Here is a 24,365-nt window from a genome sequence, read left to right as displayed (position 1 = left end):
AATAAAAGAATATGTAACTATTGTGACCTTGAAGAAAAAAAAATGAAACTCATTTTATCCTCTATTGCCCTTTCTACCACGATATATGCTTGCTCATCAGATATTCCCTGGAATTATGTGGCTGAGTGATGAGGAGAAAGTGAAATTGTTTTTTGTCCATTGTGTATTTCCGTTTGCAGAATATTTAGATAAAGCCTGGAATAAAAGAAAAAGGGCTACCTATAATTAAATTGTACTGTAACGGCTCTCGTTTGTAGAAGGAGACCAAGGCGCAGCGTGGTAGGCGTACATCGTATTTTTATTGATGACACCAAACAAAATAACAAAGACAAAAAACGAAAGCGCACAGTTCTGTCAGGCTCAGATACTAAACAGAAAACAAGATCCCACAAAACCCAAAAGGAAAATGACAACTTATATATGATCCCCAATCAGAGACGACTATAGACAGCTTCCTCTGATTGGGAACCACACTCGGCCAAAAATAAAGAAATAGAAAACATAGACTTTCCCACCCGAGTCACACCCTGACCTAACCAAACATGGAGAATAATAAGGATCTCTAAGATCAGGGCATGACAGTACCCCCCCCCCCCCCCCCCCCCCCCTCCCCCCAAAGGTGCGGACTCCGGCCGCAAACCTGAACCTATAGGGGAGGGTCCGGGTGGGCATCTACACTCGGTGGAGGCTCCGGTGCTGGACGCAGGCCCCGCTCCGCTTGAGGCTCCCCCCACTTCGGTGGCGCCTCTGGTGCAGGGTTCGTCGCTGCAGGCTCCGGCATGGGGACCGTCGCTGGAGGCTCCGGCCTGTGGACCGTCGCTGCAGGCTCCGGCCTGTGGACCGTCGCTGCAGGCTCCGGCCTGTGGACCGTCGCTGGAGGCTCCGGCCTGTGGACCGTCGCTGGAGGCTCCGGCCTGTGGAACGTCGCTGCAGGCTCCGGCCTGGGGATCGTCGCTGGAGGCTCCTTTCCCTGGATCCTCACTGCAGGCTTCGTGCCATGGATCATCACTGCAGGCTCCGGGCCATGGATCATCACTGGAGGCTTCATGCCATGGATCATCACTGGAGGCTTCGTGCCATGGATCATCACTGGAGGCTTCATGCCATGGATCATCACTGGAGGCTTCGTGCCATGGATCATCACTGCAGGCTCCGGGCCATGGATCATCACTGGAGGCTTCATGCCATGGATCATCACTGGAAGCTTCGTACCATGGATCATCACTGGAGGCTTCATGCCATGGATCATCACTGGAGGCTTCGGGCCTTGGATTATCACTGGAGGCTTCATGCCATGGATCATCACTGGAAGCTTCGTACCATGGATCATCACTGGAGGCTTCATGCCATGGATCATCACTGGAGGCTTCGGGCCTTGGATTATCACTGGAGGCTTTGGGCCGTGGATTATCACTGGAGGCTTCGGGCCATGGATTATCACTGGAGGCTTCGGGCCATGGATAATCACTGGAGGCTTCGGGCCATGGATTATCACTGGAGGCTTCGGGCCATGGATCATCACTGGAGGCTTCGTACGTAGAGCCGGAACAGGTCTCACCGGACTGAGGAGACGTACAAGCCTGGTGCGGGGAGCTGCCACAACGCGTCCTGGCTGGATACCCACTTTAGCTCGGTGAGTGTGGAGAGCTGGCACAGGACGCACTGGGCTATGAAGGCGCACTGAAGGCATAGTGCTGTCGTGGAAAATTGCAAGATTATGTAATAATGCTTGTATTGCATTATAATGGTGGTTTTATTAGACAGAATAGAGTATTGTATGTGTGTTCCACTGAGGATGGGCCTCTATGAGATAGCACTGACAGAGGAGATTTACCATGCCTTTGGCTAATAAAGCCTAAAGAGCAGTCCAGATAACATGAGGTAATGGTTCTGTGCTATACTGTACCAGGGTGAGACGGGTTCTAGTTTGGAGTAGGAGGGCCAGACACTGGTCATTACAATGAAAACTGTTGACACAGCAGTAACTGTCTGCTATGTTTTATAGATATCTTTCATACAAATCTTAACCTTTGTGAACTGTTCCTAAGATCTGTGGTTCATCAGTGTAAGTTGAGAGGGGTGTATCTTGGCTATAAAAGATCTTTGTACTTTTCTGTCGGTACTTTCAATGGTTCATTAGAGATAGCGCATCATTGAAAGTCAAAAAGGCTATTGCAAAGCTTATTATTAAAAGATGTAGTTTAAGTATAACTCTGACTGGTGTGTGAAGTTTGTAACTCTCTCCTCATTTGGTAAAGCAGAAATATGACACCACAGTGCGTAGAGCAGGCGCAGGATATACAGGGCCGTGCAGGCGCACTGGAGGTCTGGAGCGTAGAGCTGGCACAACGCGTCCTGGCTGAATACACCCTGTAGCCCGGCAAGTGCGGGGAGCTGGAACAGGCCGCACTGGGTTGTGCTGACGAACTGGGGATACTGTGCGTAGAGCTGGCGCAGGATATCCTGGACCGAGGAGACGCACCAGAGACCAGGAGCGCTGAGCCGGCACAATCCGTCCTGGCTGAATGCCCACTCTAGCACAGCAAATGTGCGCTGCCACAGCGCGCACCGGGCTCTGCATAACACGGTGCCTGCCTGGTCACATGCTCCCCACGGTAAGCACGAGGCACGGTAAGCACGAGGAGTTGGCTCAGGTCTAAACCCTGACTCCGCCAATCTCCCCGTGTGCCCCTCCCCAAACATTTGGGGGCTGCCTCTCGTGCTTGCTTTGAGGTCACAAACCCCAGTGTCGACGTTGTTCCTCCCTCGCTGCCTCAGTCTGCTCCCATGGAAGGAGATCCATTCCGGCCGGGATCCCCTCCCACGTCCAGGATTCTTTACCGTCTAAGATGTCCTCCCATGTCCAGACCTCCTGGCCACGCTGCTTAGTCCGTTTTTGGGGGGGATCTTCTGTAACGGCTCTCATTTGTAGAAGGAGACCAAGGCGCAGCGTGGTAGGCGTACATCGTATTTTTATTGATGACACCAAACAAAATAACAAAGACAAAAAACGAAAGCGCACAGTTCTGTCAGGCTCAGATACTAAACAGAAAACAAGATCCCACAAAACCCAAAAGGAAAATGACAACTTATATATGATCCCCAATCAGAGACAATGATAGACAGCTGTCTCTGATTGGGAACCACACTCGGCCACAAACAAAGAAATAGAAAACATAGACTTTCCCACCCGAGTCACACCCTGACCTAACCAAACATAGAGAATAATAAGGATCTCTAAGGTCAGGGCGGGACATGTACAAATATTTAGCTTCTATGTGGTAAATGGCATGTGTGTATATAGATTGTCTATACTGAAGGTTTGTCTCCCATATGAATCTTCTCTTTGTGCCAGACTGGGTTCAAATGACTTCTGTTTACTTTTTAATTTTTTTCTGTATTTATATTTATTTATCTTTATACTGTTGAAGTCGGAAGTTTACATACACCTTAGCCAAATACATTTAAGCTCAGTTTTTCACAATTCCTGACATTTAATCCAAGTAAAAATTCCCTGTCTTAGGTCAGTTAGGATCACCACTTTATTTTAAGAATTTCAAATGTCAGAATAATAGTTGACGGTTGGGATGGTGTTCTTCAACTTGCAAGCCTCCCCCTATTTCCTACCAAACATAACGATGGTCATTATGGTCAAAAAGTTCCATTTTTGTTTCATCAGACCAGAGGACATTTCTCCAAAAAGTACGATCTTTGTCCCTATGTGCAGTTGCAAACCGTAGTCTTTTTTATGGCGGTTTTGGAGCAATGGCTTCTTCCTTGCTGAGCTGCCTTTCAGGTTGTGTCGATATATCATTCGTTTTACTGTGGATATAGATACTTTTGTACCTGTTTCCTTCAGCATCTTCACAAGGTCCTTTGCTGTTGTTCTGGGATTGATTTTCACTTTTTGCACCAAAGTACGTTCATCTCTAGGAAACAGAGCACGTCTCCTTCCTGATTGGTATGACGGCTGCGTGGTCCCATGGTGTTTATACTTGCGTACTATTGTTTGTACAGATGAACGTGGTACCTTCAGGCATTTGGAAATTGCTCCCTAGGATGAACCAGACTTGTGGAGCTCTCCAAAAAAAATTCTGAGGTCTTGGCTGATTTCTTTTGATTTCCACCATGATGTCAAGCAAAGAGACAATGAGTTTGAAGGTAGGCCTTGAAATACATCCACAGGTACACCTCCAATTGATTTAAATTATGTTAATGGGCCTATCAGAAGCTTCTAAAGCCATGACATCATTTTCTGGAATTTTCCAAGCTGTTTAAAGGCACAGTCAACTTAGTGTCTGTAAGCTTCTGACCCACTGGAATTGTGATACAGTGATTTATAAGTGAAATAATCTGTCTTTAAACAATTGTTGGAAAAAGTACTTGTGTCATGCACAAAGTAGATGTCCTAACAGACTTGGCAAAATTCTAGTTTGTTAACAAGAAATATGTGGAGTGGTTGAAAAACAAGCTTTAATGACTCCAACCTAAGTGTATGTAAACTTCCTACTTCAACTGTATGTACAGTGCCTTGCGAAAGTATTCGGCCCCCTTGAACTTTGCGACCTTTTGCCACATTTCAGGCTTCAAACTGTCACGTTCTGACCTCTATTTCCGTTGTTTTGTATTTATTTAGTATGGTCAGGGCGTGAGTTGGGTGGGCAGTCTGTTTGTTTTTCTATGTTTTGGGGCATTTCTATGTTTTCGGCCTAGTATGGTTCTCAATCAGAGGCAGGTGTCATTAGTTGTCTCTGATTGAGAATCATACTTAGGTAGCCTGGGTTGCACTGTTTGTTTGTGGGTGATTGTCTATGTTGATGGCTTGTTTCAGCACAGGTCTCATTTTGTAGCGTCACGGTCGAATTTGGTTTATTGTTTTTGTTACTCGTTTGTATAGTGTTCAGTCTTTCTTTATTAAAGATTTACCATGGACACTTACCACGTCGCATATTGGTCCTCTGATCCTTTTCGCCTCTCCTCTTCAGAAGAAGAGCAGTTTTCAGTTCTTTCCACAGATTCTCGATTGGATTCAGGTCTGGACTTTGACTTGGCCATTCTAACACCTGGATATGTTTATTTTTGAACCATTCCATTGTAGATTTTGCTTTATGTTTTGGATCATTGTCTTGTTGGAAGACAAATCTCCGTCCCAGTCTCAGGTCTTTTGCAGACTCCATCAGGTTTTCTTCCAGAATGGTCCTGAATTTGGCTCCATCCATCTTCCCATCAATTTTAACCATCTTCCCTGTCCCTGCTGAAGAAAAGCAGGCCCAAACCATGATGCTGCCACCACCATGTTTGACAGTGGGGATGGTGTGTTCAGAGTGATGAGCTGTGCTGCTTTTACGCCAAACATAACGTTTTGCATTGTTGCCAAAAAGTTCAATTTTGGTTTCATCTGACCAGAGCACCTTCTTCCACATGTTTGGTGTGTCTCCCAGGTGGCTTGTGGCAAACTTTAAACGACACTTTTTATGGATATCTTTAAGAAATGGCTTTCTTCTTGCCACTCTTCCATAAAGGCCAGATTTGTGCAATATACGACTGATTGTTGTCCTATGGACAGAGTCTCCCACCTCAGCTGTAGATCTCTGCAGTTCATCCAGAGTGATCATGGGCCTCTTGGCTGCATCTCTGATCAGTCTTCTCCTTGTATGAGCTGAAAGTTTAGAGGGACGGCCAGGTCTTGGTAGATTTGCAGTGGACTGATACTCCTTCCATTTCAATATTATCGCTTGCACAGTGCTCCTTGGGATGTTTAAAGCTTGGGAAATCTTTTTGTATCCAAATCCGGCTTTAAACTTCTTCACAACAGTATCTCGGACCTGCCTGGTGTGTTCCTTGTTCTTCATGATGCTCTCTGCGCTTTTAACGGACCTCTGAGACTATCACAGTGCAGGTGCATTTATACGGAGACTTGATTACACACAGGTGGATTGTATTTATCATCATTAGTCATTTAGGTCAACATTGGATCATTCAGAGATCCTCACTGAACTTCTGGAGAGAGTTTGCTGCACTGAAAGTAAAGGGGCTGAATAATTTTGCACGCCCAATTTTTCAGTTTTTGATTTGTTAAAAAAGTTTGAAATATCCAATAAATGTCGTTCCACTTCATGATTGTGTCCCACTTGCTGTTGATTCTTCACAAAAAAATACAGTTTTATATCTTTATGTTTGAAGCCTGAAATATGGCAAAAGGTCGCAAAGTTCAAGGGGGCCGAATACTTTCGCAAGGCACTGTATGTATGTATGTATTTATGTATGTATATATGTTATTTTACTGCCCTAGGGATGTAATTATTGTTTGGATAACCTTATTTACTATTATGTATTGATTTTTACCTTTATGCGATGCATAATGCAGAGAACACCGGAAGAAGAATTATCATTTAATTACCACAGTAAATGATTGTAATGTTTGTTTATGTGTCAATTGGGTGGGTGGCCAATTGGCGATTTGACATGAAAACAAAATGCAATTCATTCATTTCATTCACTAACACTATTAACCAACACAATTAACCAACACTACTAACCAACACTACTAACTAGCACTACTAACCAACACTACTAACTAGCACTACTAACCAACACTACTAACTAGCACTTCTAACCAACACTACTAACTAGCACTTCTTTAAAGAAAAATGTTTTACCCCTTTTTCTCCCCAATTTTGTGGTATCAAATTGTTGTAGTAGCTACTATCTTGTCTCATCGCTACAACTCCCGTACGGGCTCGGGAGAGACGAAGGTGTCACGTTCTGACCATCGTTCGTGTGTGTTTTCCTTGTTTTAGTGTTGGTCAGGACGTGAGCTGGGTGGGCATTCTATGTTGGATTTTTGTCTATTTCTATGTCTGGCCTGATATGGTTCTCAATCAGAGGCAGGTGTTAGTCATTGTCTCTGATTGGGAACCATATTTAGGTAGCCTGGGTTTCACTGTGTGTTTGTGGGTGATTGTTCCTGTCTCTGTGTTTTCACCAGATAGGACTGTTTCGGTTTTCGTTACGTTCATTACGTTCTTTGTTTTGTAGTGTTTGTATCGATTCGTGTTTTACGTTTGTTTATTAAACATGGATCGCAATCTACACGCCGCATTTTGGACCGACTCTCTTTCACATACACGAAAACCGTGACAGAAGGTTGAAAGTCATGCGTCCTCCGATACACAACCCAACCAAGCCGCACTGCTTCTTAACACAGCGCACATCCAACCCGGAAGCCAGCCAATGCGCCGGAGGAAACACCGAGCATCTGGCCACCTTGGTTAGCGTACACTGCGCCCAGCCCACCACAGGAGTCGCTGGTGCGCGATGAGACAAGGACACCTCTACCGACCAAGCCCTCCCTAACCCGGGCGACGCTAGGCCAATTGTGCGTCGCCCCACGGACCTCCCAGTCGCGGCCGGTTACGACAGAGCCTGGGCGCGAACCCAGGGACTGATGGCACAGCTGGCGCTGCAGTACAGCGCCCTTAACCACTGCGCCACCCGGGAGGCCCCAACTAGCACTTCTAACCAATACTACTAACTAGCACTTCTAACCAACACTACTAACCAACACTAGCCTTAACCACCACCTTTAGGCCTTTCTCCATCAAGGAAAACAGTCTGTAATATTGTCTTGGTTCAAATATAGACCATAAAATGGTGCAATCTGCAATGACTGGATATTGATATACGATATAGAGTGTATTCTCCACTGCCTTCAACACTATCTACAATACGGTATTACTGTGAACTAGAAGGTGGATGTCTAAAACAGCAACTCTGGGTTACTACGCACGCACGCACACACATACACACACACGAAGGATAGGTAAACGTCCTCTGTAGTGTCATTGCGGGCAGCAATCATCTTAAACACTCACAAAACAATTTCCCATCCAGCATATATGTGAAGGTCCCCTTGTCCCTGTAAACTAGGCTGAGGTGTGTGTGTGTGTGTGTGTGTGTGTGTGTGTGTGTGTGTGTGAGGGTGCGTGTGTGTGTGTGAGGGTGCGTGTGCGTGCATGCAGGCTGACGTGTGACTGTGAAGCGGACATCATCAATTAACGTTATCAGAAGCTATTTAGGAGATTGCTCAGGTCAAAGTGTGTACTATAGGAATGAGGGTCAAGATCACACACACCTCACATCCAGGCTGGGATGATGCTCCACATACAGAGTTCCCCGTCAGCACCAACTGTCTCTGCCAGACCTACCGTCCGCACGTACACACACACTCTCTCTATCTCTGAGCGTATATAGCACTGTATATCAGGCTGCTATGATGGGACTCTCACAGCCTTATTGGGAATTCACTGACTGTATGCCTAACGCAGATGGGTCAGCACACACACACACACACACACACACACACACACACACACACACACACACACACACACACACACGGAAGACTAAATATCACCCAGGACAGAAGACAGATTGTCTGATCCACCATCCTGGTCTCGCGAGCTTACACACAATGAGAGCGCAACGGTCAGAATGGTGGATCAGGCTAGGAGAGAGAGGGTGGTCAGGATGGAGGATCAGGATGGTGGATTACTGTAAACAGTAACACAGTGGTCACACTGTCACAATGTGCTTTTTCCATTTTGTTTCACCATAAAGTACTACAAGAAGAACAGTCTTCTCTACTCTCATGGTGGATGGTTTAGAACAGTGGTTCCCAAACTTTTTATAGTCCCGTACCCCTTCAAACATTGAACCTCCAGCTACATACCCTCTCTAGCACCAGGGTCAGCGCACTCTCAAATCTTGTTTTTTTGCCATCATTGTAAGCCTGCCATACACACACTATACAATACATTTATTAAACATAAGAATGAGTGTGAGTTTTTGTCACAACCCGGCTCTTGGGAAGTGACAAAGAGCTATTTTTATGCATTAGGGGGCGTTATTAACATTTTGGGATGAAAAACGTTCCCGTTTTAAACAAGATATTTTGTCACGAAAAGATGCTCGACTATGCAAACTCTGACGTTTCCAAAACTGCAAAGATATTGTCTGTGAGTGCCACAGAACTGATGTTACAGGTGAAACCCAGATAAAAATCCAACCAGGAAGTGCTGCATTTTTTTAAACCGCCTCATGTCAATGACTCCTTATATGGCTGTGAATGAGCTACGAATGAGCTTACGTTTTCCACGTATTCCCCAAGGTGTCTACAGCACTGTGACGTCTTTTTACTCATTTCCATTGAAGAATAGCCGTAAGGGAGCATATTTAGCAAGTGGTCACATGGTGTCTCCCGCACAAAATCTTGCGTAAAATACTGAGGTAGCCATTTTTCCAATCGCTTCTTATGAGAAACCAATTGCCTCGACGGATATATTATCGAATATATATGTTAAAAACACCTTGAGGATGGATCCTAAACAACGTTTGCCGTGTTTCTGTCGATATTATGGAGTTCATTTTGAAAAAAGTTTGGCGTTGTAATGGTAGCATTTTCCGGTCGATTTCTCAGCCAAGCATGATGAACAAACGGGAGCTTTTTCGCCTACAAAAATAATCTTTTTGGAAAAAAGGAACATTTGCTATCTAACTGGGAGTCTCCTGAGTGAAAGCATCCGAAGTTCTTCAAAGGTAAATTATTTAATTTGGTTGCTTTTCTTATTTTCGTGAAAATGTTGCCTGCTGCCAGCAGAGCCTAGCATAGCATTATGCCATGATAAACTTACACAAATGCTTGTCTAGCGTTGGCTGTAACGCATATTTTGAAAATCTGAGATGACAGTGTTGTTAACAAAAGGCTAAGCTTGTGTTTGAATATATTTATTTCATTTCATTTGCGATTTTCATGAATAGGAAAAGTTTCTAGGGGTATTTATGTCCGCTGCGTTATGCTAATTCGTTTTAGGCTATGATTACGATCCCGGATCCAGGATTGCTCGTCGCAAGAGTTAAAGGACCAGGGTACGAATAATAATATAATAATAATCAATAATTTTCGTCTTTATTTAGCCATCTAACATATAAAACCTTATTTGTTCATCAAAAATTGTGAATAACTCACCACAAGTTAATGAGAAGGGTGTACTTGAAAGGATGCACATAACTCTGCAATGTTGGGTTGTATTGGAGAGAGTATCAGTCTTAAATAATTTACCACACACCGTCTGTGCCTGCATTTAGTTTTCATGCTAGTGAGCGCCGAGAATCCACTCTCACATAGGTACGTGATTGCAAAGGGCATCAGTGTCTTAACAGCGCAAATTGCCATGGCAAGAAACTCTGAGCGCAGCCCTATCCAGAAATCTGGTAGTGGCTTCTGATTAAATTCAATTTTCACAGAACCGCTTGTTGCAATTTCGATGAGGCTCTCTTGTTCAGATATCGGTAACTGTACTGGAGGCAGGGCATGAAAGGGATAACGAATCCAGTTGTTTGTGTCGTCCGTTTTGGGAAAGTACCTGCGTAATTGCGCACCCAACTCACTCAGGTGCTTCGCTATATCACATTTGATATTGTCCATAAGCTTGAGTTCATTTGCACACAAAAAAATCATCCAATAATGGAAATACCTGTGTGTTGTCCTTGTTAATGCAGACAGAAAAGAGCTCCAACTTCTTAATCATAGCCTCAGTTTTGTCCCGCACATTGAATATAGTTGCGGTGAGTCCCAGTAATCCTAGATTCAGATCATTCAGGTGAGAAAAAGCATCACCCAGATAGGCCAGTCGTGTGAAAAACTCGTCATCATGCAAGCGGTCGGATAAGTGAAAATTATGGTCAGTAAAGAAAACTTTAAGTTCGGCTCTCAATTTAAAAAAACGTGTCAATACTTTGCCTCTTGATAACCAGCACATTTCTGTATTTTGTAAAAGTGTTACATGGTTGCTGCCCATTTCATTGCACAGTACAGAAAATACACAAGAGTTCAGGAGCCTTGCTTTAACGAAGTTAACAATTTTCACTGTAGTTTCCAAAACGTCTTTCAAGCTGTCAGGCATTCCCTTGGCAGCAAGAGCCTCTTGGTGGATGCTGCAGTGTACCCAAGTGCCTTTGGGAGCAACTGCTTGCACGCGCGTTACCACTCCACTATGTCTCCCTGTCATGGCTTTTGCGCCATCAGTACAGAAACCAACACATCTTGACCACCAAAGTCTATTCGAAGTCACAAAGCTGTCCAGTACTTAAAAAATATCCTCTCATGTTATGCTGGTTTCTAGGAGAGGATGTCTTCCTTAATTGACCCCCCATAAACATAATGGACATATACCAGGAGCTGTGTCAGGCATAGAATTCACTGGTTTGTATGCGAAGCAGTAATTGTTTCAAAGCATCTCCTGCCATGTCACTGATGCATCGTAAGTATTTGTCTGTATAGTTTTTTGGGCCTTTTCCCCCATCATTGTCCCAGCCATATCCGCGGCAGCAGGAAGAATGAAGTCCTCCACAATAGTATGGGGCTTGCCTGTCCTAGCCACAGTACCTCACCAGATAAGACGCTGCCTACTTGATGATGGCGCCGATGGAGATGGCAGCATGGCGACTAACTCTTCAGCAACGTTGCAGTATTTTGTTTGTTCATGTACTGTGTTTTATGTTATTGGCTCAGGAATTGTTTTGTGTCATTACATACAGCCGGGAAGAACTATCGGATATTAGAGCGGCGGTAACTCACCAGAACTTCCAGCATTATGACCAGAACTACGACTTCCCTGGAGCGGATCCTTTGTTTACTCTCCCCAGAGCAATCAAACTTTTTCCAGAGGCCGACCCAAAACAACAACGGCTAAGCAGAGGTACTCGAGGCAGTCTTTACTCACTAATGTCCAATCTATGGACAATAAAATTGATGAGCTCAAGGCGAGAGTTGCTTTTCAGAGGGACATCAGGGATTGTAACATACACTGCTTCACGGAAACATAGCGAGATATACTGTCTGACTCTGTAAAGCCAGTTGGGTTCTCAGTACATCGCGCCGACAGGAACAAACATCTCTCCAGGAAGCAGAACGGTGGAGGTATATGTTTTATGATTAACGACTTATGGTGTAACTGTGATAACATACAGGAACTCAAGTCCTTCTGTTCACCTGACCTAGAATATCTCACAATTAAATGCCGACCGTACTATCTCCCGAGAGAATTTTCATCAATAATAGCCACAGTGGTCTATATCCCCCCCAAGTAGATACCACGACGGCCCTCAAAGAACTTCACTGGACAAACTGGAAACCACATATCCGAGGCTGCATTTATTGTAGCAGTGGATTTTAACAAAGCAAATTTGAGGAAAAGGCTCCTGAAATCCTATCAACATACTGATTGCTGTACTCGCACTGCTAAAACCCTCGACTATTGCTATACTTCCTTCCAGAATGCATATAAGGTCCTCCCCCGCCCTCCATTCGGTAAATCGGACCACGATACCATCTTGATCCTCCCCTCCTACAGGCAGAAACATAGGTATTCCTCTTGTCCAGATGGGTTAGGGCAGTGTGCAGTGTGATTGCGATTGCGTCGTCTGTTGATCTATTGGGGCGGTAAGCAAATTGGAGTGGGTCTGGTCCGGCAGCCTTGTGAGGGTTAACACGTTTAAATGTTTTACTCACGTTGGCCATGGAGAAGGACAGCCCACAGGTTTTGGTAGTGGGCCGTGTCAGTGGCACTGCATTGTCCTCAAAGCAAGCAAAGAAGTCATTTAATTTGTCTGGGAGCAAGACGTTGGTGTCCGTGACAGGGCTTCTTTTATTTTTGTAATCCATGATTGACTGTAGACCCTGCCACATACGTGTTTGAGCCGTTGAATTGCGACTCCACTTTGTCTCTCTACTGACGCTTAGCTTGTTTGATTGCCTTGCGGAGGGAATAGCCTGTAATAGTTTGTATTCGGTCATTTTTCCGGTTGCCATGTCATGATTAAAAGTAGTGGTTCGTGCTTTCAGTTTTGCCCGAATGCTGCCATCAAGCCACTGTTTCTGGTTATTGAAGGTTTTAATAGTCACAGTGGGTACAACATCACCGATGCACTTGCTAATAAACTCGCTCACCGAGTAAGCGTATACATCAATGTTGTTGTCTGAGGCTATCCGGAACATATCCCAGTCAACGTGATCGAAGCAATCTTGAAACGTAGAATTTCTAGCCCTTGTTATTAATGGTATCTGTTGCTTTTATACATGTCTTATTACTCAAAAGTCATCTTTATTCTCGCTCCAAATACTTCCATGGCTTATTTTTCAAATTGTCATGTTTCGTTCTAAATGTCTGCGCAAGAGTGAAGGTTTTGCGCGAGAGAGTAACAGTTAACGTGATTGGATGTTAATTATTTGACTAGGCTACCTGTATTTGACATTGTGTTGTTATTTCACTGAACACTAGATGGTTGAATTTTATTTTTGTCAGTGAAACAAGGCTACTCATGCGAGAAAAAAACCTCACCCAAATGTATAGCCCCGTTGGAAAATATAAATGAACTGTTTGACATTTTTTTAAATTTAAATGTGAATTACACTTTCATTTGGCGTACCCCCGACGGCAGAGCGTACCCCCGACGGCAGACCGCACCCCCGACGGCAGAGCGCACCCCCGACGGCAGAGCGTACCCCCGACGGCAGAGCGTACCCCCGACGGCAGAGCGTACCCCCGACGGCAGAGCGTACCCCCGACGGCAGAGCGTACCCCCGACGGCAGAGCGTACCCCCGACGGCAGAGCGTACCCCCGACGGCAGAGCACACCCCTGACGGCAGAGCGCACCCCCGACGGCAGAGCGCACCCCCGACGGCAGAGCGTACACCAGTTTGGGAATATCTGGTTTAGAAGAACAGTTTTCTCTGAGTCACATTGTGGTTTAGAAGAACAGTTTTCTCTGAGTCACATTGTGGTTTAGAAGAACAGTTTTCTCTGAGTCACATTGTGGTTTAGAAGAACAGTTTTCTCTGAGTCACATTGTGGTTTAGAAGAACAGTTTTCTCTGAGTCACATTGTGGTTTAGAAGAACAGTTTTCTCTGAGTCACATTGTGGTTTAGAAGAACAGTTTTCTCTGAGTCACATTGTGGTTTAGAAGAACAGTTTTCTCTGAGTCACATTGTGGTTTAGAAGAACAGTTTTCTCTGAGTCACATTGTGGTTTAGAAGAACAGTTTTCTCTGAGTCACATTGTGGTTTAGAAGAACAGTTTTCTCTGAGTCTCATTGTGGTTTAGAAGAACAGTTTTCTCTGAGTCACATTGTGGTTTAGAAGAACAGTTTTCTCTGAGTCACATTGTGGTTTAGAGCCTGATGGACACTGGGACATCAGTACATTCAATTGAGTCCCAATCCTACTTCGACTGTTAATATTATATTGCAGCACGACAGGGTGTGTGTCTGTGTGTGAAGGCAAGGCAGGATGTACATCATGGTAGAGACCTGACTCAGCATAAGAGAGAATCTCTCTCTCTCTCTCTCTCTCTCTCTCTCTCTCTCTCTCTCTCTCTCTCTCTCTCTCTCAGAGATGTATATAGAAGAGGTGCGTCTCCCTGACTGACACAGGTGTATGACACTGCAGGTGTGTGTTTCTTCTGTGTGTGTGTGTGTGTGTGTGTGTTTCCTTTGCATTCGAGACGCCCGATACTGTCAGATATATCCCAATACAGTCACACACATAAACATACATACAACACACACACCTCCCTGCAGGGCTTTCGCCAGCTGACCCATCTCTCTCTCAGAGAAAGCACTGCTTTAGAGAACAACTAAAAATACCAGCCTGAGAAACAGAGACGTCCCACAGGACAATGCTGCAGGGAGGAGAGAGAGAGAGAATGGAGAGAGAGAGAGAGAGAGAGGATGGAGAGAGAGAGGATGGAGAGAGAGAGAGAGGGGGGATGGAGAGAGAAAGACAGACACAGAGACATAGAGAGAGAGACATAGAGAGAGAGACACAGAGAGAGAGAGAGAGAGAGAGAGAGAGAGAGAGAGAGAGAGAGAGAGAGAGAGAGAGGAAGAGGGAGGTGTTTATGTGTGAACAGAAAGATAAATAAAGTATGACTGTATGTGTATGTTGAGGTGGTTGGTAGCATCAAGCTACACAAATGGTGCTCCCTGGTGTTCAATTCAGCTCCCTGTAAGAGCCTTGGGATCAGGTCCAGGTGGGACCAACACAACATAAAGGAAACTGGCTCTGAGTGGCGGCCTTTGCGTGTCATGACTGGACAACAGACACACACACACACAACAGAGAGAGAGAGGTCAGCTAGTCTGCAATAATTATACTGGCATAATGCCTAAATGGGATAATTGCTACTTAGGCCTGAGACTGGGACACAGGGGGAAGGAAATACTGATCCGAGGAAAACACACACACAGAATACTCACTGCAGGCCGTGGCAGGTGGAGAGGGCCACGAAGGATTCAGGGATGTCCCGCACTATCCCCTGGTAATAACAATGTTCTCCTCCCTGAGAGAGAGAGAGAGAGAGAGATAAATATATATATATAGAGAGAGAGATAGAGAGGGATAGAAAGAGAGAGAGTAAGAGAAAGAGAAAAGAGAGAGAGAGAGAGGGAGAGAGAGAGGGATAGAAAGAGAGAGATAGAGAAAGAGAAAAGAGAGAGAGAGAGAGGGAGAGAGAGAGGGATAGAGAAAGAGAAAAAGAGAGGGGGGGGGGGGAGATAGATTAACACAACTGTCAGTGACATAGAGGACGGTAACTTTAGAGCCAATCCAACCTCCTGGCCAGAAACAACCAAAGATGTCAGCAATGTGTTGAAAGGTGGAGCTACTAGCATCAGTTTAAACACATATCTACTCCTTACAGATCAACACGAGTGCCTGTTTTCTTTCAGGACATGGTCATTGTCCTCACCACACAATATACACATACTTTACATACTGTACACACTGCTGTACACACTGCTGCACACTCTGAAGAAAGAGCAATCTATCACTGAGCATTTCGTAAGGAGATGAATCCAGAGCAATCAATCACAGAGCATTCCCCCTTAGATCCCGAGACTGAAGTAATCTATCACAGAGTATATGCTCACATAGACCAAGGGGTGTCTGCGAATACTAATACGTTCGACAGAATCAAGACTACAGGGACGTGTGTGTCTCAAATCAAAGTTTATTGGTCGCGTATACAGATCTCAGGTGCACGGAAATGCTCTGGGGGCTCAACCAGGTCACATGCATCCCTGAACACATTTAATGATCTGAGAGGGAGATATTCTACTACTCACTACTCCCTCTATCCTATCTTAACCTTCCTCTTGTTTCTCTCATCAGATCATCTACTGACAGGAAGCCACAGCAATGATCGACCCCCTCGATGTCTCTCTCTCCCTCCCCCTCGACGTCTCTCTCTCCATCTCTCAGGCTTTTTTAAACCACAGAGTGCTTAGGCCCATTCTGCTGCGTTAGGCTGCATGTGCGTGTGGTACATAAAGCCATATTTATTCATATAGATTTGTATGATGTCTAAGTGCTGTCTCTTCCTGGTCTATTTCTCCTGGTCTAACTGCCAATAGACAGGAAGCCGGCCTCTCAGAGGGAAAACAGCTTTTATCACTGGATCAATTCCTGCACTACACCCTCCCCTGGGCCGAACACAGGGAGGCAGCTCTGCACTGCCCCACTGCATACCACGACTCCCTCTCTCTCTACCACGACTCCCTCTCTCTACCACGACTCCCTCTCTCTCTACCACAACACTCTCTCTCTATACCACGACTCCCTCTCTCTCTACCACAACACTCTCTCTCTCTACCACAACACTCTCTCTCTCTACCACAACTCCCTCTCTCTCTACCACAACATTCTCTCTCTTTACCACGACTCCCTCTCTCTCTACCACGACTCCCTCTCTCTCTACCACAACACTCTCTCTCTCTACCACAACACTCTCTCTCTCTACCACGACTCCCTCTCTCTCTACCACAACACTCTCTCTACCACAACTCTGTCAGGAAGGAGGGAGAGAGAGAAAGAGATGGAAAGAGAGGGAGTGAGGAATGTGAAGGGAGACAATGACCATCAAAGCCTGTCTATCTATATCACTATCTATGGATGAGATGACTGTTACTTCTGTTGTCATTAGAGTTCCCCTCTCCTTCCTACTTCTTCTCTGGGGAGGAAGTACTCCTGTGATATCACTCTCAGTCAATGGGGGAGAGGGAGAGAGTCAGAGAGAGAGAGAGAGAAAGGGAGAGAGAGTGTGAGGGAAAGAGCGAGAGAGAGTCAGAGAGAGAGAGTGAGAGAGGGGAAGAACAAGAGGAAGAGAGAAAAAGAAAGCGAGAGAGGAAGATAGGAAGAGAGAGCTATTTATAAGCAGGGCTGCGCTCTACTATCCAGCACCCGTCTTCCTCCCCTCCTCTGAACCTTCTGCTCCAGTTCTCATAGAGGCAAGAAATACCCAGCAAACTGCATTGTGTGTGTGTGTGTGTGAGAGAGAGAGAGAGAGAGAGAGAGAGAGAGAGAGAGAGAGAGAGAGAGAGAGAGAGAGAGAGAGAGAGAGAGAGAGAGAGAGAGATTGTGTGTGACAGTGAGAGAAGGACGGAGAGAGAGAAAGAGAGACAAAAGAGAGAGACAAAAGGGAGAGAGAGAGAAGAGAGAGAGAGAGAGAGAGAGATTGTGTGACAGTGAGAGAAGGACGGAGAGAGACAAAAGAGAGAGACAAAAGGGAGAGAGAGAGAGAGAGAGAGAGAGAGAGAGAGAGAGAGAGAGAGAGAGAGAGAGAGAGAGAGAGAGCTAGGGAAGCTGCAGGGCTGTTGTAATCATGGCCCACATTTTTTTATATTTTTTTTACATTGTAGTCATTTAGCAGAAACTCTTATCCAGAGCTACTTAGTTAGTGCATCCATCTTCAGATAGCTAGGTGGAACAACCACACATCTCAGTCATAGTAAGTCCTTACCATCAGAATGAATGTTATTCTACCCTGCTGCTTCTCAGCTGTTTATACACATTATTACATAGTTGGCCACTGTAAAGACTGTTGATGGCTAATAAAGTATCCCATAGTAACAACACGAAGAGATAATAATCCGTAAAGTGTGGATTATTATTCCCCTAATAACCTAATCATCTTTTTAACTGTTTAACTCTGATCTGGCCGTGGCACAGAGAGGTGGATGTCCAGATTACTGTACGGTCAAGCTATGAGGATGTTGTTAATCCCAGATGAAGAGTTTGAAGGATCAACCATTGGTAGTTAATGACACAACACTGTAGTGCACCCTATCAGCAGGTTATCATCAAACCATCTCATTTCTGAAACAACATTCTAATTCAGAGACTAGATTTCCATACGGTGCTCAGGTTCTTACTTTGAAGATGACAGCCTTCCCATTTTCTGAAATATGCCTCTCCATGTACTTTGAAGACAGAAGATCACTGGGGAGAAGAGAATAGGAAACAGAGGAGAAAAGTTAGACAACTACAGATATGAATTCAGAGCTCTGTGTCGGTTAAAGGGACGGAAGAGTGTTAATGAAATGACAGTATTCTCTGGTTATCTCCAGGATTGTCTCTAAGTGTCAGCGCATCCATACCACCAATTATCAGCTGCTACTGATAGAGGATTACTTCATGTCGTGGATGTGTTTGTAGAGAGAAGAGAGAGAATGAGCAGAAAAGAGCAGAAAAGTGAGCAGACAAAAGAAAGGGACAGAGTGAAAGAGAATCATGAAAAAAGAGAGAGAAACAGGAAGAGAGAGAAACAGAAAGAGAGAGAAACAGAAAGAGAGAAACAGGAAAAGAGAAACAGGAAAAGAGAAACAGAAAGAGAGAGAAACAGAAAGAGAGAAACAGAAAGAGAGAAACAGGAAAAGAGAAACAGGAAAAGAGAAACAGAAAGAGAGAGAAACAGAAAGAGAGAGAAACAGAAAGAGAGAAACAGAAAGAGAGAAACAGAAAGAGAGAAACAGGAAAAGAGAAACAGGAAAAGAGAAACAGAAAGAGAGAGAAACAGAAAGAGAGAAACAGAAAGAGAGAAACAGAAAGAGAGAAACAGAAAGAGAGAAACAGAAAGAGAGAGAAACAGAAAGAGAGAAACAGAAAGAGAGAAACAGAAAGAGAGAAACAGAAAAAGAGAGACACAGGAAGAGAGAAACAAAAAGAGAGAAACAGAAAGAGAGAAACAGAAAGAGAGAAACAGAAAGAGAGAAACAGAAAGAGAGAAACAGAAAGAGAGAGAAACAGAAAGAGAGAAACAGAAAGAGAGAGAAACAGGAAAAGAGAAACAGAAAGAGAGAGAAACAAAAAGAGAGAAACAGAAAGAGAGAAACAGAAAGAGAGAAACAGAAAGAGAGAAACAGAAAGAGAGAAACAGAAAGAGAGAGAAACAGAAAGAGAGAAACAGAAAGAGAGAAACAGAAAGAGAGAAACAGGAAAAGAGAAACAGGAAAAGAGAAACAGAAAGAGAGAGAAACAAAAAGAGAGAAACAGAAAGAGAGAAACAGAAAGAGAGAAACAGAAAGAGAGAAACAGAAAGAGAGAAACAGAAAGAGAGAAACAGAAAAAGAGAGACACAGGAAGAGAGAAACAGAAAAAGAGAGAAACGGGAAGAGAGAGAAACAGAAAAAGAGAGAAACAGGAAGAGAGAGAAACAGAAAAAGAGAGACACAGGAAGAGAGACACAGGAAGAGAGAGAAACAGGAAGAGAGAAACAGAAAAAGAGAGACACAGGAAGAGAGAGAAACAGAAAAAGAGAGACACAGGAAGAGAGACACAGGAAGAGAGAGAAACAGGAAGAGAGAGAAACAGAAAGAGAGAGAAACAGAAAGAGAGACACAGGAAGAGAGAGAAACAGGAAGAGAGAGAAACAGAAAGAGAGAGAAACAGAAAGAGAGAAACAGAAAGAGAGAGAAACAGAAAGAGAGAAACAGAAAGAGAGAAACAGGAAGAGAGAAACAGAAAGAGAGAAACAGAAAAAGAGAGACACAGGAAGAGAGAGAAACAGGAAGAGAGAGAAACAGAAAGAGAGAGAAACAGAAAGAGAGAGAAACAGAAAGAGAGAAACAGAAAGAGAGAGAAACAGAAAGAGAGAAACAGAAAGAGAGAAACAGGAAGAGAGACACAGGAAGAGAGAGAAACAGAAAGAGAGAGAAACAGAAAGAGAGAGAAACAGAAAGAGAGAGAAACAGAAAGAGAGAAACAGAAAGAGAGAGAAACAGAAAGAGAGAAACAGAAAGAGAGAAACAGGAAGAGAGAAACAGAAAGAGAGAAACAGAAAGAGAGAAACAGAAAGAGAGAGAAACAGAAAGAGAGAGACACAGGAAAGAGAGAAACAGGAAGAGAGAGAAACAGAAAGAGAGAAACAGAAAGAGAGAAACAGGAAGAGAGAAACAGAAAGAGAGAAACAGAAAGAGAGAAACAGAAAGAGAGAGAAACAGAAAGAGAGAGACACAGGAAAGAGAGAAACAGAAAGAGAGAAACAGAAAGAGAGAGAAACAGGAAGAGAGAAACAGGAAGAGAGAAACAGAAAGAGAGAAACAGAAAGAGAGAAACAGAAAGAGAGAAACAGAAAGAGAGAGAAACAGAAAGAGAGAAACAGGAAGAGAGAAACAGAAAAAGAGAGACACAGAAAAAGAGAGACACAGGAAGAGAGAGAAACAGGAAGAGAGAAACAGAAAGAGAGAAATAGAAAGAGAGAAACAGAAAAAGAGAGACACAGGAAGAGAGAGAAACAGGAAGAGAGAGAAACAGAAAGAGAGAGAAACAGAACGAAAGAGAGAGACTAATACACAAGGGCCAGTCAGTCTATGAATGCTTTCTCAGCAAAACTGGGCCTAAGATTCCCCATTGAGTTACATACTGCAGCCCCAATCTGGGACAGAGATATATGAGCTATACACACAGCGCTGCAGTGGATGGCTGCCATCTTACCGGCTCCTGACCAATTCTTTATTTTGTGTTTTTTTAAGCTGATCTTAACTTATTTTAGTTCATCATTTTTGTATATAATATTTCCACCATCATTTCCTATAACTGAAAACATCTTCTGGACATCAGAACAGTGATCACTAACCTCAATTTAGATTAAGATTTCTACTTCAACGGGTCGGCAGCTGTGGCTGTACAGCTCATTTCAGACCGGGCCCTAATCCCCAGGACACGGAAGAGGAACGGCTCAAGAGAGACAAATGAGTGGGCTCCCTCCGTAGGAAGACCTTTAAACCGGCCAACATTCACAAAGCCGCGGGGCCAGGCGGATTACCAGGACACGTACTCAGAGCATGCACTGACCAGTACTGACCCAGTGTATATAGCCAAGTTATCCTGACTCAGTACTCATACCCTGTGTATATAGATAGCCAAGTTATCATGACTCAGTACTGGTACTCAGTGTATATAGCCAAGTTATCATGACTCAGTACTGGTACCCCATGTATATAGCCCAGTTATCCTGACTCAGTACCGGTACCCTGTGTATATAGCCAAGTTATCATGACTCAGTACTGGTACCCCATGTATATAGCCAAGTTATCCTGACTCAGTACCGGTACTCAGTGTCTATAGCCAAGTTATCATGACTCAGTACTGGTACCCCGTGTATATAGCCAAGTTATCATGACTCAGTACTGGTACCCAGTGTATATAGCCAAGTTATCATGACTCAGTACTGGTACCCAGTGTATATAGCCAAGTTATCATGACTCAGTACTGGTACCCCGTGTATATAGCCAAGATATCATGACTCAGTACTGGTACCCTGTGTATATAGCCAAGTTATCATGACTCAGCACTGGTACTCAGTGTATATAGCCAAGTTATCGTTACTCATTGTGTATTTATTCTTTGTGTTATTATTCTCTCTCTATTGTTGGGAAGGGCCCCTAAGTCCGCATTGCACTGTTAGTCTACACCTGTCGTTTATGAAGAATGTGACTAATAAAATTGGATTTGACATCCAAACACTAAACAACAGGAAGGACAACCCAGACATAACACACACACAGTTACACACTGCCCTCTACCTACGCTGGTAAGTTCTTTATTGGTGTCAGTTGAGTTGTTAGGTGTTTGGTGCAACTGCTAATGCTGCATCAGGGTGTTTTATGCTCTGCTGAGCTACTATATCTGTGGGAACACCTGGCTCCACCCCAATATCAGACTCTGTACTTCCCTGGATGTATATTAGTTGGAGCATCGGGAGTGACACTAAAATCTATAATCACACCAGCGTGCTGCACCTCAACAGACCCACTCCCAACATTGGCCCAGTGAGCAATCAATCACCTCCAACCGCCTGTCAGCACCCAATCAACAGCCTGTGCTGTGGAGGCGGGGATAGTTTTTCCACTGACTAAGAGATGGAGTGTTTCAAAGTTTCTCGGGGGCATACAGAGACCAAGTAGAGGATTTTGTGTATAAAGAATCTGAAAGTGTGTGTCTGTATGTGTATGCCCATGCGTATCTGTGTGTGTTTGTAAGATAGCGACACCAGTCACATGACCAAGCAGACGCCAAACAGCTGGTCAGACACACACACACACACTGGCATTAAACATCGACAAACAAGACATAGGGGGAGAATGAGGGAGGAATGGAGAGAGAGGAATGGAGAGAGAGAAATGGAAAGAGAGAAATGTAAAGAGAGAAGAATGGAAAGAGAGAGGGGAAAGGAGAGAAAGTGAGAGACAGAGAGAAGGGGAACTGGGTTTTAGATGACTAACAGACATTATGTTACAGTAATACAAACAGCAAGGGAGAAGAGATAGAAAGGGAGCGAGAGAGAGAGAGAGAGAGAGAGAGAGAGAGAGAGAGAGAGAGAAAGAGGGCTAGAAACAGGGAGTGAAAATAGACGGGGAGAGATGGATGGCAGAGATGAGCAGAGAAGAATAAAAAGCATAGGAACAGTGAAATATAGAGAACGGTAGAGAGATCAGCCTCCTTATGCACGTCTCACCATCCTTGTGTGTGTCCTCCAACCCCAAACCATCCCACATTGAGACACACAGTTTACTTCTTTGTTCTGACAGGGTGTGTGTGTGTTTAAGATTCAGCTTCTGTGGTCTGTATCAGCCCCCATGCTGAGCGGGGGCCTGGAGAGAGACTGGCGTGCGTACTGAGCCCGCATGGAGGACACACAGGGCCGTAATGGAGGACGCTGATAACAGATTTCAGCTTTAATTATTTTGAGATTTGAATAATTTATTGAACAGACAAAGACGCAAAGTCAGCTCTTGCTTTTCACCTACCCCCACACACGCACACACACACACTAACACAAACAAAAAAAACACACATATCGTGGAGAAATGACAAGATTGTGTTAATAATACTGGGGGACAGACCCTAGTTTCTACACAATGAGAACAGTCTTTACAGCAGTTACAGTCTGTTGTGAATTATTAGTATCTTTCATAAAAATTTGCTATAAAATGCTGTGGCTCAAATCCGCTTGTTGGGCTCTCAACAAATCACCTACATGTGGGTCGTCGACCAGCTTCATTATTGCAAAATTAATCGAGAATAGTATCTAGTTATGGTAAGGGGTGAAATAAGTATAGCCAGTTATAATTGTAATGGTTTAGGAGATTATAAAAAAAGATCAGTCTTTACATGGCTAAAAGAAAAGGAATATAGCATATACTGTTTACAGGAAACTCACTCTACATCCTTAGATGAAGTTGCGTGGATAAAGGAATGGGGTGGTGAAATAATTTTCTGTCATGGACAGAGGAACTCAAAAGGTGTGATGATGTTAATTAACAAAAATTTTAATCTGAATGTGCAAATAGTCAGGAATGATCCGAAAGGAAGGTGGATCTTTTTGAATATGAAAGTGTACGAAAAATACATTTGGCTCATTAACCTATATGGTGCAAATCAGGATGTTCCGTACTTCTTCAAAAACATTCATACCAATTTACTGAACTTCAGGCAACAAATGATTATGTCTTTATGGTAGGAGACTATAACACAGTGTTAAGTACATCAATGGACCGTAAAGGTAATCACTCTACAAACTATCATCACCGTGCCCTTAAGGAAATCACAAATATTATGGACACATTAGAAATAGTGGATTTGGAGACTAAAAAATCCAGACCTAGTGAGATCCAGACCTACATGGAGGAGACTTAAGCTAGTCGCCTTGACTACTTTCTTGTCTCTTTCATCAAACGTGAAAAAAGTTAACAGGAGACAGAATGCGATCGGATCATCATCTAATTGGTCTTCACATAACTATTAAAGATTTTCCACATGGACGGGAATATTGGAAATGTAATCAAAGTTTACTGGAGGACAATTTATTTTTAAAACAAAATAATTTATAACTGAATTTTTCCAGTATAATATAGGTTCAGCAAATCCCCTTATTGTTTGGGATACCTTTAAATGTACCTTCAGAGGTCATTCAATTCAATATTCATCAATAATTGAAAAAAAGCTGTTTCTGGTTGAAGAGACAAGAC

The 24,365-nt window shown here is 43.9% G+C and overlaps 1 protein-coding gene across 2 annotated transcripts in view; it reads right to left on the bottom strand.

The window, feature by feature from the left end:
• LOC139420661 (disintegrin and metalloproteinase domain-containing protein 22-like) overlaps window positions 1-24,365 on the bottom strand; it is a 105,879-nt gene that overhangs the window by 32,950 nt on the left and 48,564 nt on the right. For both annotated transcript variants that reach the window (XM_071170878.1, XM_071170887.1), the window contains exons 4-5: window positions 18,270-18,336; window positions 15,318-15,400 (exon numbers count right to left, since the gene is read on the bottom strand). In XM_071170878.1, coding sequence (XP_071026979.1) covers window positions 15,318-15,400; window positions 18,270-18,336 — 150 coding nt within the window. The remainder of the gene's footprint in view (window positions 1-15,317; window positions 15,401-18,269; window positions 18,337-24,365) is intronic.

Source organism: Oncorhynchus clarkii, chromosome 2, assembly GCF_045791955.1.
Source record: "Oncorhynchus clarkii lewisi isolate Uvic-CL-2024 chromosome 2, UVic_Ocla_1.0, whole genome shotgun sequence".
Classification (NCBI taxonomy): Eukaryota; Metazoa; Chordata; class Actinopteri; order Salmoniformes; family Salmonidae; genus Oncorhynchus; species Oncorhynchus clarkii.
Note: the sequence above shows the minus strand (reverse complement) of the source record. Positions and strands in the feature narration are given on the sequence as shown.